The 16,571-nt window shown below is 37.0% G+C and overlaps 1 protein-coding gene across 3 annotated transcripts in view; it reads left to right on the plus strand.

Annotated features, from left to right (window-relative positions):
* The first annotated feature begins 1,604 nt into the window (after nucleotides 1-1,604).
* Nucleotides 1,605-16,571, plus strand: part of LOC126425304 (putative zinc finger protein 727) — a 198,400-nt gene continuing 183,433 nt past the window's right edge. Inside the window, exons 1-2 of one of the 3 annotated variants that reach the window (XM_050088281.1) lie at nucleotides 1,605-1,875; nucleotides 8,713-8,775. In XM_050088281.1, the coding sequence (XP_049944238.1) occupies nucleotides 1,873-1,875; nucleotides 8,713-8,775 (66 nt within the window). In that variant the 5' untranslated portion in view covers nucleotides 1,605-1,872. The remainder of the gene's footprint in view (nucleotides 1,876-8,712; nucleotides 8,776-16,571) is intronic. The other 2 variants (XM_050088282.1, XM_050088283.1) reach the window with 2 other exon arrangements.

A 16,571-nucleotide genomic window follows, 5' to 3' on the forward strand; every position in this document is an offset into this window, starting at 1 on the left:
CTGGTTGAAATCGGTCAGTGGTTTCAGACGAAATGGTTAGTAAACTCGACTCGCATTTGGGACAACGGTTCTAACCCGCATCTGGCGATCCAAATTTAGGTTTTCCATGATTTCCCTAAATCTCTCCAGGCAAATGCCAGGACGTTTTCTTTAAAATGCCACGGCCGATTTCCTTCCCCAACCTTGACACAGTCCGAGCTTGTGCTCCGTCTCTAATGACCTCGATGTCGACGGGACGTTAAACCCAATCTTCATTGGAAATTTGTGGCAAGGATTATGGGACCAAACTGCTGAGGTCATCGGTGCCTAGGCTTACGCACTGCTTAATCTAAGTTAAATTAACTTACGCTAAGGACAACACACACTCCCATGCTCGAGGGAGGACTGGAACCTCCGTCGGGAGGAGCCGCGCGAACCGTGGCAAGACGCCCCAGACCGCACGGCTACCCCGCGCCCAATCTTCCTTCCCTCTTTGCATATTTAAATACTTTATTTATCTGAAGCAGAACCAAAGTCTTAGGTTAATACGTAACTGATGAGTGTTATTTACATTATAGTATAGAATTTAACCACAACTAATTAGTAAAACTGAATCGCTCTATTTCGTATGACATTTTTCCACAACATGCATCACGAAATACGTAAATAAACAGATAAAATAAACTAAATCAGCATAAGCAGCACAATGCGCTACATTTTGCCTACGCAGTTTGTGCACTGCACATTTGCCAACTTCTCTGATGAGTTTTTTTGGATACATGTACACGAAATTATGTTATGCATTACTATTTTAATTAGGAAGTCGAGTTGCGAACGCACGCTACTACGTACCAGTTCGTCATCTCTCAGTACCATAACGCCTTTTACTTCCACAATAAACTTAGGCAGAGATGTAAACGTATCATCAAAAGAACGTTGAAAGTAGCCACGGAATATGCGGTTATTTTAAAGGTATTGAAATTAATGTTTACTCTGAACGATTAAAACCGTAATTGGAAGTGAATACCAATGGACTTTGCAGTTTTAAGCCTCGCAAATTTGTCAGGATCTTCTTTAAAAATGTCAGTGCAGCTTTAAGTAGAAGTGCAAATTTTTGCTCTTTACCGCACGCAAGCGCAGCTTGCGCACGGCCCTTTGCAAAATTTAGCCCGTTTGACTTACTCCTATTTCAAATGCTGCCTTCAAATGAATTTATAATATTGTACCAAAATACGGAAAATGATTTTCAACTTCTAACACAATTAATGGTGGAAATATATGAAACTAACAGCCGATACCATCAGTTAGGTTTGATACTTGACCTCTTCAAATACAGGTGGAAACGGTCCGAATAACTATCAAATTAGGCGTCTAAGATATTGAGCAATTACTTTAATACACTTGCCACCGCTTTTCCATTGTAGAAGTAAGGTCGCTAACTTTTTTGCCAACGAAATACGAACTCATTTTTAAATCTGCTCAGGTCAAGCAAACATTTACGCACACATCCATATGCGTTTGTTTGTCATTCATTATCCTGCCGGTATACCATCATGGCACCAAAGATATATGTTGCTATGCAACGAAATACGAATTTTTATCATTGATATGTTGTATAGTAACGATGTATGTACACAATATTTATTTAATGAAATCCACATCATTTGTAACACACTATAAAAACGCATCATCTCTGCAGCATATACCCTAAATAACACTGACAGCAGCCTGTTGGCATCCCCGTCATACAGTTCGGCTAAACCGTAAACAATAGACATCAGACGTCAAGTATAGGTCGTGTGCTGTTGGCAAAGATGTGACAGGAGTTACATTATAAATGGAATTGTTGAATAAGCGCTCGTGATTTACTTTTTGAAACAATTCGTATTGGATATGGTGAGTATATAATAACTGTTGAATGAATTGTGTGCAATTTTCATCGGTGGACGTTAGATATTTGTCACGATTTTATGAAAATACCCCCCCCCCCCCCCCCCCCACTTATTCTTTTGAAGAGTAACACAATTTTAACAGTACACCTTTGTGAGAGTAATATATGTATAATGTTCTACTGACTAGGACGCGTGCAACATAAAGTAAAATAATGTTATACGGTTCATACGAAAGCAACATATAAAATTTAATATACTATTGAAGACATTGGAAGACCATTATTTACATGCTACGTCATACACGCCGAGCAGACCCGTGGTCAACTTCCGACCATATTCTAACAGATAGAAACTGTGCTGACGCATCCAATAACGTACAACTAAGCTGTGAAGACTTTTAACTCAATATAAAAAAAAATAAAAAGATAATTCCAGTTTTTATTAAGCTTTCAGTGGAGGGCCGAAATCTGTCAAGCGAGTTCAACGATAGCCTTGGCAGGACTGGCTTGAAATTGGAATTAATTATAATCCAGAGGAGATATTTGAGTCAAAATTGGCAGAGAAGCAGTTATTTATGAGTAGTGTGACGTTATTAATGTGTAAACATGCCATTAATTTTGTAATCAGATTTCTGTGTACTTTTACGCAACATTTCTAAATATTAACACCCACCCCATTTTCTTTAAGTTTGTTACTGCAGAACAAACGTTTTTGTACTGGAAATGGTTTTGTTTGTTTGTGAGACTGGGTAGTGTTAAAACAATGAGCCTGAAAATCCAGCTACCCAACATTCATAAACTGTTGCCACATTTAATTAAAAATGAAGCTATTAGTAGTTTGTGGTTGAATACTGATACATAATGTAAATTAAGCACGTCTTAGTATTCACAAGTTTGAAATATACAATAACAGTGTAAATGACCTGCTAGCAACTGCTGTCAAGATTAATCTTGGAAAAGTGTCTTCTGCAGCACCGTACCCCCCTGTTATTACAAGCTGGCTTGCACCATGTTTCTCGGTTATAATTAGAAACTGAGTGTTAGAAGGGCCTGCTGTATGTTTGGTGTCCTGTACCAATTGGTCTTTATCTTTAATTACTAGATCATCTTGTTCCTTGATAGATTTTCCTGTTTGCTTTCAAGTTACACTCTGTTGTTTTCATTTTATTTTTGTTCTCTCTTTCTGCTGCTTGATACTTAAATACCTTTTTAACTCTGATATCTTTGATACACTGATAGTGCCATATTTCATAATTTACCTTGAGAAACAGTTGTTCAAGGAGGAGAGAATTTACTTAGAAATGGATTAAACTTAGAATTAACATTCATTATCTCATATACCTTATTCCAGCTGATGCTTTGCAGATTCCTTCTAAAAGTGTGTGTTGGTAGCTCATGAACTGTTCTAATGATTTTCCTAGTTAACACTTTATACTTTCTATGCACCAGATGTTTAATACATAACAGTAATTCTTTTTTTAAAAAAAAAAAAAAACTTATATCAGACAGCTGTTGTCTTAGATATGTAAACATATTAGCAGTTTATACAGATGAAATACCCTGTAGTTTCAATTTTAGCATAATATAAACATATCCAAATAAATGCTATGTGCTATCATTGCTGCAAAATAATTTTTTGAAATCTGGATTAAATTTATTTTCATCTTCTGTTGTCTGATGCAGGGTGGCAGTCTATTGTAAAGCTTAAAATTATTACACCTCGCATGTCTTTATGCATGAATTCTTTTTTCTCACTGTGTATAGCAAGCTGTGGTTTATTTTTCCTAGCCTGCAAATTTCTGATTTGGTCCTGGTAATTAAAATGTGTCGTGTGTGTGTGTGTGTGTGTGTGTGTGTGTGTGTGTGTGTGTGTAAAATGTACGTTGTTATTCAGATTGCCATTTTCTGTAACAAAGAAACTGGTTGTAAATGGGGTAGTGACAATTCCAAAATAATTTGCATGTTAAGAGGAACTGGACATAACCAAAGGATCAAAGTACGCCATCCTGACAACTCTGTGGTGCAAATGTTTCAGGCATTTCTTAAAGTAAAACAGATTGAATTAAGTCGGTGCAAGCTTTGTTATGCAGTCTCTATAATTTAAGTTAATGTCAACAGTTTTGTATATATATGTTTCCCAAATTGCAGGTAGTTTGATGTATGTAGACTGTCAATCTTTTGGCATTGAACAACTTACTTCAGGACTTGCATCAGTTATGTTCAGGGATTTGTTTGGAGCAATTATGATTATACTAGTGGCATGTGTGAATAACATATTTTGCTGAATTATTTCTCGTTCTACCTCTCCATCCTCCTTCCCTCCCCCCCCCTCTCTCTCCCTCCCCTCCCCCTTCCCCTCCACATCTCCTTGCCAGCCTTCATGTATGGGTGAGGGTAGGTGGGGGTGGGGGTCACATGTTCACGTCACAAACTGAGTTATACATATGGTTACATTCTGAACATTTCGAGGTTTTACAAAAAATACAGATGTGAGTTGGTAATTCCTACACTGCACCTTTTACACATTATAGTAATAGAAATTCTTCCTTTTAAGGAGGAGAAGAAGCTGTCAAGGAGAAACTTTCTCAGTTTGTTTTCAAATTTTACTTTGTGAGAATTTTATATCAGTGGTTAAGTGATCAAAATTTTTTGTTGCAGCATTATGTACCCCTTTTTGTGCTAAAGACGGCTTTAATGTGGAGTGATGAATGTCTTTTTTCCTTCTTGTATTGTAACTGTGTGCATCATTGTTCTTTACATAATTGTTGACTCTCTGCTTCAACAATTTCTCTAATATGGAGACCAAAATGAGGAGTAATATGCGTCGGTGATTTTCTACCTTGTACTTGCTGCCATTTTTAAGTAATAGCTTCACTTTTTGGGAAACACTCCTTTATTGAATGATAAAGTGACAATGTGGGTCTTGCAGTTTGTGAAGAAATTTTTTATGAAGACAGATACCAGCACTTCATGCAAAGCTCCAGACATTTTTGGCTTCAAGCTTTTTACCATCTTTAACACTTAATAATTTATTGAAGCCATTTTCAAGCTACAAACTACTTTCAAATACTTTTTTTCTGAATTTGTGAATTTCAATCTGAATGCACCAGTTGCATTTATGAGATAGTTATTAATACGAATAGGTAAGTCTCCTGTTTTAATATTACCATATTCTATGTTTCTGCGAATGATTTACTGGTTTTAATATCTCTTTCCCATTAAGTACACAATAGAAATTGTAGAGCAGAAGCTTTTCTCTCCTATTCCTACAATATAAACATGTCACCACTTTCCAACCCTCCCATTGGACTGCAAGATTTCTTAATCCTGTAGTCCCACGTGTACTAAGTTTGGTTGCACTTACTTTAGTTCTTCTACAAGGGCAGAAGCCTAGATTTATGTGACAGTGGCCTGGTTTGGTAAGTATTTATGTATAACTGTAGTGTGTGTGGTGTGTGTATGTGTGTGTGTGTGTGTGTGTGTGTGTGTGTGTGTGTGTGTGTGTGTGTTTACGTTTGTATAGTTTTTGTGTATCAAAATAGGTGATGATGCAAGTCCTCATGAATTTTGAGGTTATTCTTGTTAGTGTTAGGTAAATGTGTTGTATCGTGATTGATTGGTATCATTAACATTGGATCAGGTTATGTTTTTGATATTAGTTGTGTGAGTGAGTTTTGTTTTGTTGCACTGTGGACTTAGTTTTTGATAGTTAGGATAAGTGAAGGTTTGAGCATTACAGAAGCATCCGATTCCACACATCTGCTTTGGCCCATGACGTCATTAATATGATGGAAATGACTATTTCCAACGTATACAAAATGGCAACAATGTCACTACATACACATGCCAACAAACATGACCAAAAATAAAAATGAGACAGTAATGTCTTATTCCAAAAATAAGATGAAACTAACAGGACAACTGTGGTGAATTGGGGGGGGGGGGGGGTTTAGGACAGGGACAAGCTAAATATACAACAACAAAAAACATATCACTGTCCCAAAACTATTAATATATAAAAAAAATTAAATTACAGCATTCTGCTACCCCAACAAAACCACAGGAATCGGACATTTTCCTTGAGCTGTATAGCGCAACTGCAGCTATTGATAACAAAACACCAACACCTATAATCCCAGTAAATGTAATCTGACATTTCCTTTGACCTATATGGCTCAACCGGAGATATCACTACTAAAAAGCCAACACCTGCAACTTCGAAAAGTGGAATCAGACATTTTCTGTGACCTTTATAGCTCAACCTTGACCTGGGCACGTATGACTCCAGTTGTTTTCATGCCATAAAACAAAACAAAACAAAGTAATTTATAGCTCAACTGCAGCTATCTGCACCAAAAACCCGCATCTACAACTTTGAAAAGTGGAACTATAACCCCCAAAACTCAAAAACCCAAATAATAAATAATGTATGCGCAAGTACTAATCCCAATTGCTCCACAGATTCTAGTGCTTGATTTAATAGTTGGCCCTCTTATCAGCCATATTGCCAAATGCTCTGCTGTTATGCTTTTCGCCATACTTCTTTGAATTGACACCTCAATCGTAATGCGTTAAACATCATCAAGAATCATTAATCACCCCGGAACCCACAAAAACTGTGGTTTAAATACTAATTTTGTCATATTTAATTATTTTGGCTTATAGATTTCTCATCCCCGCCGCCCTTCTCCCATTAGGATGATACGGGTGTCTTAAACAACATTGTTTTTTACAAGTAGTCAGTCATATATGTACTAAATCTCTTATCTTTGAAGTAGTTTTCTCTTGAATTTCACTTAATTACAGATTCTTTGTTCCCTCTACATATTTCATCCCCAACATAAAAGGAAATGACATACTTCTGTTTTAGATCTATATTTTTAAATCTTCTCTGTCACACTTCCTCCCTATTCCTTGCTCCTGCCCTCCCTCTCTCTCTCCCCTCTCTCATTTGCACATGTAGACACTAACTCAGACATTTGCTTGTTTAAATGTGTGATAGAATATGTTTTGGAATATGAAGCTTCCTTAATAGAAATTTTAGTTAATAGTCCCCAGTTTGTACTACCTGAAACAGAATATAAGTGACACGGAAAAGAGGAAAGCAACATGAAATTTATTGATTTCACGCAACATTTAATATGGTTGCAATAACATTTCCTTGTCTAATTCGGCAATTGTAACATGGGAAAGAGTATGAGTAGGTATCGGATCATCTTTCCAAATAATCAAAATAATGCTTCAACTGATGCAGCTCTATCTTTGTCATATTAGACTTAATGAAAAGTTTAAATGCATTAAGTGCTATTAATGTTATTATGCTTGAAGTGGTAAATGCCAAGTGTCATATTTGCACAACCCGTAAGAATATGTGAATGACAGTATACTGTCCCTGGGATGTGACAAATTTTTAACGATGACGTGGGTACAATTGTGCATTGGTGGTAGCACCTCTCATTGAATTTTTCAAAAGTTCACCCAAACCAAGAGACATTTGCAGTGGAGTGATGAAAGGAAGCATCCTTCATCAGAGGATAAGCTGCTGTTGCTGAGGATGCCATATTGGCTCATCCCCTTCCAGGCACACCTCTCACTGCTTGGGCAGATGCACAATCAGCTGTGATTGGAGCTGTATTACAACAACATATTTGACATTAGTGGCAATCTCTGACTTTCTTCAGTGACAGATTATTACCTTCTGTCAGAAGCCAGACAAAGAATTATCGTGCCAGTTACAGCATTCAGACTGCATCACACAGTTCATCATAGATATTCAGTATGTTGATGGTTAACAGAATGGACCAGCAAATGACCTGTGTCTCATTAATGCTGTTGTGAACACGATTGCCTTCTTGGCACATGCTGTCACAGACAACTAACTAAAGACATTCCTGAAAGCACCATAGAGCTTACAACTCTGACATATTCAGATAACAGTCTCGAATGTAGTGTCATACTGTGACATATCTGTGTCATAAGCATGTTCATTTGTTACAGCAGATTACCATCAGCAAGCAGTTTCCTCTCTCCACAGTTTATCTCATCCAGTATTCAGCGATACTGCACAGCTAGCGGAAGAGGAATTTATTTGGTCAAGTATCGAGGAAGATTGCAAAGCATTTCTCTTCCATTGCAATGCTAAACATAACACCAGAATAAGTTGACACATTATAGCTCTGTTTGGCACTTTACCTTTCATATTCAAAGATTTGAGTATGTCTGTATTGATGTCTTTGAACCTTTACCACCATCAAACGGATACCAATATCGTCTCGCAGTGATGATTGTTTCTCTCATTGGGCTGAAGCTTATCCAATGAAAGATTCAACAGGGGCAACTGTACCTAAAACTGTGTTTCCTCATAATACCTTGTTAGTCACACCTACAGTTTATCAGAATATTTGGATACTCAGATGTGTTAAACAGAATTTTGACTGTTTACAAATGGTACTGGTGTGCATAAAGTAAATGCCTTTAAAAACAGCAGATGAGTGGTATGAGAGAAGGAGGTGTGCCTTTTTTGGAAGCAGCTGATTTTTCTCCTAGTGTAGTTGTATAAAATAATCCAGAAGTAATTTCCACAACTACTAGTTAGAGTAGACTAGCATTAGTGAGAAATTGTTGTCAGTATATGTTATAAAAGTAGACAGTAGTAGCTGTCTGACTTGACTCATTCCACATCCTTGATGACTCTCCTGCATGGTGAGATTTTTGTGTGTGTGTGTGTGTGTGTGTGTGTGTGTGTGTGTGTGTGTGTGTGTGAGAGAGAGAGAGAGAGAGAGAGAGAGAGAGAGAGAGCGCTCTGATTTTACTAAATTATCTGGCATGTTCTCTTCTTACAGGAATCCACAGGAGAGAGAGAGGCAGTCCCACTGTGCAGCAGAATAGACATCAAAGAAGAGCCAGTAAGTGATATTAATGCAAATACTCATTGTAGCTTTTCATTAGAATATTTCTTTTTGTGCAGCCATTATGACAGAAAAAAATGCAGTTTAATAAAATCTAAAACAATGGAAACTCCAGGTTGGAATATCAACAATGTAAGGAAAAGCTAGATTGCTACTTACCTCAAAAATGACACATTAAGTTGCCGATGGGAACAGTTAAGATAGTTGCACATTAGCTTTCAGCCACAGCTTTCGTCAGAAAAAGAAACACACGCACATGCATTCACACAAACAAGCACACCTCATGCACACGACTGCCATCTCGTGCAGCTCGGACCAGCTAGTCCTATCTGCCGGTGATGCAGTCATGCGTGCGTGAGGTTTGCTTGCTTGTGTGAATGAATGTGCTCATGTTTCTCTTTCTTTTTCTGATAAAGGTTGTGGCTGAAAGCTAATGTGGAAGTGTCTTTTAATTGTCGATCTGCAACTTAAAGTGTCATCTTTGTGGTAGGTAGCAATCTTTCTTTTCTTTACAATGTTGATCTTCAATAAAAACTGGTATCTATATGTAGAACTGATCTGCCATAAAGGAAATAATCTAATTGGTAAGTTTTGAGGCACTTCCTTCACATGGAATAACAACTTAACAATGCTAGGTTAATTCTTGGTAAGTCTGTTAGAAAAGAATAATACACAATAAATGCTAGTTGATAAAGTATGACTAAACAAAGGTATGATACTACACGGGCCTCAATGAGGCAAGTTTGGGTAGATCGAGGCTAAGTGGAAATACAGAAATAACGATGACTCAGTTTAATTAATCCCATTACTTTTATCCACACACAATTCATTAAATCCCATCAAAAGAGCCTTCACAGATATCGCACAAGTTATACAAAGAAGACACAAGCAGCCCCTCCTACAAATGCGCCCCCCCCCCCCTCTCTCTCTCTCTCTCTCTCTCTCTCTCTCTCTCTCTCTCTCTGTTGCTCTCGCTCACTCTCGGCTACATTGTATTGGTACTGCAGTGTGAATATATGTGTGTTCCATTCTAGTAATTTCTGAATGAGAACATTGTCCACAGGTTTAGCATTGTTTAATGGCTTCAACTACTCAACATCTCAACAATCTGATGAACATTTTAATACAAGTATTTGTATTTGTATTGCAACATGGCTCCCTTTTGTTCTGTTACCTGAGATGTAATCTCAGATATTAATTTAGTTCTTGTTTGCCTTTATTCTGAACCACGGCACCTTTTTTTTGTTCTAAGATTCAGAATCATTTGTTCTTGTGTAGCTGTTAAGGTTGTTTACAGCACATTTCAAGTCTCCGTCAAATTTCTTTTTGGATTTCAGTCATTACTTATAAAACATTCGTAAACACATTTACATGAACAGCATCCTGACTCAATATATTATACCCACACTCAGAATCATAATTGTCAAGAACAACAAAGGTTAATTTTTGCGTCTGAACAGGTATTTCCTTTCCTGAAGTCTCTGCAGATACCATCCCATTTGGAAGACATGCATTGTCTTTGGATTCACGCACCACGCATATACAGAAATGATAACCTTGCACAATATCTGCACTTTTACCTGTGACATCTTCTTTTATAATTCCCAGTTGCGAGTCTCATTCACTGGTAAGAAGATGTAGGAAAACACATCAGTCTGTGGAATGATATGCATCTCCATATACGTCCTTCGTTGCTATATCGAGTTTTTTTACCTGTTTTCTTTCTCTCTTATAGTTCATCTGTATCTTCCCCTACAGTGTCTCTAACCCCTTGGTTACATATTGCCACCCCTCCTTAGCACATGTGGGCTGGACTTTTTGCATGCTGTAGCTCTGGTCAGAGCCACTTTGACAATGCTGCTCATTATCCACCTAGTCGAAAACCGGATTTCAGTTTAACCTCATTTTATCCCCTTATCTATCCACCCTGTTCCACCGTACAGTTAAAAGGAAGTGACGCTTGATCAAGGTCCGCGTCACGTCCCATTTTTAACCAGACTTAACGTCTGAGAAAGTAAAGAAATAATAATAATAATAATAATAATAAAACAGAATTGACAGCAAGAAACAAGACAAAAGCTGTAAATACTTACGCCATACCAATATTGACCTACTCATTTGGAGTAGTGAAATGGAGTAACACAGACCTAGAAGCACTCAATACACTTACACGATCACAATGCCACAAATATAGAATACATCACATACATTCAGCAACAGAAAGATTCACATTAAGCAGAAAGGAAGGAGGAAGGGGATTTATCGACATAAAAAACCTACATTATGGACAGGTAGACAATTTAAGAAAATTCTTTTTAGAACGAGCAGAAACTAGCAAAATACACAAAGCAATTACCCACATAAATACATCGGCTACACCACTACAATTTCATAACCACCTCTACAACCCTTTAGATCACATAACATCAACAGATACAAAGAAAGTAAATTGGAAAAAGAAAACACTACATGGCAAGCACCCGTATCATCTAACACAGCCACACATCGATCAAGACGCATCCAACACATGGCTAATAAGAGGCAATATATAGAGTGAGATGGAAGGATTCATGATTGCAATACAGGATCAAACAATAAACACCAGATATTACAGCAAGCATATTATTAAAGATCCCAATACCACAACAGATAAATGCAGACTTTGCAAACAACAAATAGAAACAGTAGATCACATCACAAGCGGATGTACAATACTAGCAAATACAGAATACCCCAGAAGACATGACAATGTAGCAAAAATAATACATCAACAACTTGCCATACAACATAAACTAATAAAACAACACGTTCCCACATACAAGTATGCACCACAAAATGTACTGGAGAATGATGAACACAAATTATACTGGAACAGAACCATTATAACAGATAAAACAACACCACATAACAAACCTGACATCATACTCACCAATAAAAAGAAGAAATTAACACAACTAATTGAAATATCCATACCCAATACAGCAAATATACAGAAGAAAACAGGAGAAAAAATTGAAAAATACATCCAACTGGCTGAGGAAGTCAAGGACATGTGGCATGAGGATAAAGTTGACATTATACTAATTATACTATCAACTACAGGAGTCATACCACGCAATATCCACCAGTACATCAATGCAATACAGCTACATCCAAACATATATATACAGCTACAGAAATCCGTAATTATTGATACATGTTCAATTACCCGAAAGTTCCTAAATGCAATATAACACATACCGTACAGTTAAAAGGAAGTGACGCTTGACAAGGTCCGCGTCACTCCATTTTTAACCGGACTTAACGTCTGAGAAAGTGAAGGTAATAATAATAATAATAATAATAATAATAATAATGCAGAGGTGCCCGAGGGGGAACCTGTTCCCCTACCGGGCGCGTCCCCAGGTGGCGGATAGGGGAAAGCTCTACAGATATGTAGGGTAGGTGGGAAATAAAATACCACCCGTGGACCAACACAGGACCAGAAATCCAAAGGCGACTGTCTCACATTGGGCGGTCTTTGGTCAGCGTCTGTTCCCCAGGTTAGGGGCGGCTGGGAAAAACCTCCAGGGCTAACAACCGTGGTTGTAAATTTGTGGCTCGAAGAGTCACCCCTTACATAATACTATCAATCATGGAAGAGTGTAATGTGAAACAAATTACCCCAGGTGGACAATCCACCGCACCAAGGTGCGCAAGCAGACTATCGGATTCTGGGGAGTCTGCAGCATTGCACAGAGATGAATCGGGACATGATAAGACATCAAGCAAATTGAAATGTAAAAAAACAAGTTACATAGCTACTTTCAATGTAAACTCTCTTTTAAAAACAGGAAAATTAAAACATCTTACAGATACCCTCAAACATCATAGAATACTCATAACATCACTACAAGAAACTCGATACATAGATGAAAACAATTTTGATTCCGGAGGTTTCAGAATATACAAAGGAAAGGTAGGCAAAAGAATAATGAAAAACACACCCCACCTCGGAACGGGCTTTATAATAGATAAAAGTATTTTAGACTCCATTATCAGCTTTCAATCACAATCGGAAAGACTCTCCACACTCACTTTTAAATCTGCTAATAGAGTATACACAATTGTGAATGCACATGCCCCCATAAATGAAGACAATAGGAAAAATAAGGAAAAGGTGGAACGTTTTTGGGAACAACTAGATGACGTGGTGCAAAAGATCCCAGACAAACACAACATCATACTTACGGGGGACTTCAATGCTCAAGTAGGAAAAGAGAAGAAATAAAAAAATATTGTTTGAAACTACCCAGCACACAATAGAACTAACCAAAATGGAGTCAGATTAGTAGAACTCTGCCAAGCGCATGGCTTGATCCTGAAATCCACAGCCTTTAAGAGACTACCCAGAAAACAGAAGACATGGACCTCACCAAACCCACACTTGGGTGAATTTCAACTTGATCATGTGGCGATAAAATGGAAACACCATACAAAAATACAAAATGTCAAAGTACTCAGAGGAGCAAACTTGGATTCTGATCACTATCTTTCTAAAATAAAACTCAAAATTATCCCCAAAAGGAAAGATAGAAACAGTAAACCCAAAAGCAGAAGATACGATCCAGAAAAGATAATGAATTCGAAGGAGTTTCCCCTCGCGACTCAAGATATAAGGAACCAAAATTGGGATCAAATGAAGGAAAGCCTACTAACCAAAGCTGAACAAATAGCACCTATAACCAAAATCAAAAAACACGCATGGTGGACAGAGGAATGTGACAAACTTATTCAGCAAAGAAAGAAAGCATGGCAACAGATGCAATCTCAGAAAAATGAATATAATAGGCAAAATTTCCTGAGTGTAAGAAAACTAGTGAGTAAAAACCTCAAAAGAATTAAAAAAGCACAAGAAGATCAACTCCTTTTGCAGATCAACGAAGACTTCAACAAAAACAAGACTAGGAGCTTTTACAGAACTTTTAAACAAAAAATAACCAAGTACAGCCCACCGACACTCCAATTACAAGATAAAAATGGTAATATTGCACACAACAACAGGGATAATTGCAAAATTTTGAGGGAATATTTCAGAAACCTTCTCAACTGTAAAGAACCAATTGAAAAAATGGATTTCAGCAACTCAACTTCAACAAGTCCTAACTCAGAACCACCCACCGTCGAGGAACTACAATCAATCATTTTGAATCTCAAAAACTATAAGGCTTCGGGAGAGAACCAAATTACAGCTGAACTGTGGAAAAATGTCAATAGAAATGCCATAGAATCTCTCCAAAACATATTTGAAGAAATATGGAAAACAGAAAGAATTCCGGATGAATGGAAGATGGCCCTCATTCACCCAATTCATAAGAGGGGATCCAGAACAGACCCCAACAATTACAGAGGGATTTCGCTCCTTGACGTAACATACAAAATACTGTCTAAAGTCCTTTTGAACAGAGCAGAACCCCAGCTAGATTGTCAACTTGGAGAATACCAGGCAGGCTTCAGGAAGGGAAGATCCTGCCCAGAACAAATTCTAAACCTCAAAAATCTTATGGCCTACCAAAAATCGAGAGCAAAAGTGTGTGTCATCACATTCATTGACTTTCAAAAGGCGTACGACTCCATAGACAGGGAATCTCTAATCTCCATATTAAAAGAATTGAACCTAGACAATAAAACTACAAACCTAATTAGAGAAACCATCACCAACACATACTCCAAAATTAAATTTATGGGAGAACTCTCAGACCTATTTGAGATAAAAATTGGAGTACGACAAGGTGATGGACTCTCTCCATTGTTATTTAACTGTGCCCTAGAAAAAATAGTAAGAGAATGGAACAAGAAAATCAATAGTGGAATCCGACTAGGAACAAAAAACAAAGGCATCAAGGTTAATTGCCTAGCATTTGCAGATGATATGGCCCTACTAGCTGAAACATGGGAAGAAGCCAAAGAACAGATCCTCGAATTACAGAAACAAGCAGAGAAAATAGGCCTTAAAATTTCTTTTGAAAAAACCAAAATAATCACAAATATAAAAAAGCCAATGAAATATCTTAAAGTAAGAGACCAAAAGATCGAAATTGTTAAAGAATTCAAATATCTTGGTGAATGGATTAGCTGGAACGCCCTTGAGAAAAAAGCAATAGAATTAAGAAGAAACAAAGTTGAACTAGCCTTTCAGCTTACTAAAAATACTTATAATAAAAAGTCCCTCTCATGGAATTCAAAAATAAAACATTACAACACTGTCATTAAACCAGAAGCACTATATGCAGCTGAGACATTATCTATCACTAACCATGGCCCAATTGAAAGGCTAGAGATCAAAGAAAGAAAAATATTGAGAAAAATTTTAGGCCCCAAATTTCATAACGACAAACTAATTCATACCAAAAATGAAACACTCTACAAAACCACAGAAAAACTTTAGGATACAATGAGGAAAAGAAGAATTGAGTTTTATGGGCACATTCTCAAAATGAACCCAAATAGACTTACAAAAAGAATGTTTGACTACTTCAGGAATAAAAAATCCAAATCAAATTGGTTTATCCAAACAGAGAAAGACTTAAGAGAACTACACATCACAAAAAAAATGCTCACAGACAGGACCGCAAAAATGATAAGCAAAGACAGAAAAGAGGGATTCCAGCTCCAAAATAGAAAGAAAAGAACGATTGTCATCTCTGATGACGAAAGAAAAGCAAGATCAGAAAGAATGAAGCAGTACTGGGCGAAAAGAAAGGCACAGAACACACAGAAGTGATTGATTCAACGTACCGCAAAGTTGGGTGAAACGAAGAAGAAGAAGAAGAAGAATGCAGAGGTGACATATCAAGCTAAAACTAAACAAAGGTCGCTACACTACGCATACATTGATTACCAAAAAGCTTTTGATAGTGTACCCCACTCATGGTTACTACAAATATTGGAAATATACAAAGTAGATCCTAAATTGATACAGTTCCTAAACATAGTAATGAAAAATTGGAAAACCACACTTAATATCCAAACAAATTCAAATAATATCACATCACAGCCAATACAGATTAAGCGTGGAATATACCAAGGAGACTCATTAAGTCCTTTCTGGTTCTGCCTTGCTCTGAACCCACTATCCAACATGCTAAATAATACAAATTATGGATACAATATTACTGGAACATACCCACACAAAATTACACATTTGCTATACATGGATGATCTAAAACTACTGGTAGCAACAAATCAACAACTCAACCAATTACTAAAGATAACAGAAGGATTCAGCAATGATATAAGTATGGCTTTTGGAACAGACAAATGTAAGAAAAATAGCATAGTCAAGGGAAAACACACTAAACAAGAAGATTACATATTGGATAACCACAGCGACTGCATAGAAGCGATGGAAAAAATGGATGCCTATAAATATCTAGGATACAGACAAAAAATAGGAATAGATAATACAAATATTAAAGAAGAACTAAAAGAAAAATATAGACAAAGACTAACAAAAATACTGAAAACAGAATTGACAGCAAGAAACAAGACAAAAGCTATAAATACTTATGCCATACCAATATTGACCTACTCATTTGGAGTAGTGAAATGGAGTAACACATACATAGAAGCACTCAATACACTTACACGATCACAATGCCACAAATATAGAATACATCACATACATTCAGCAACAGAAAGATTCACATTAAGCAGAAAGGAAGGGGATTCATTGACATAAGAAACCTACATTATGGACAGGTAGACAATTTAAGAAAATTCTTTCTAGAGCGCGCAGAAACTAGCAAAATACA

This window comes from Schistocerca serialis, chromosome 10, assembly GCF_023864345.2.
Source record: "Schistocerca serialis cubense isolate TAMUIC-IGC-003099 chromosome 10, iqSchSeri2.2, whole genome shotgun sequence".
Classification (NCBI taxonomy): domain Eukaryota; kingdom Metazoa; phylum Arthropoda; class Insecta; order Orthoptera; family Acrididae; genus Schistocerca; species Schistocerca serialis.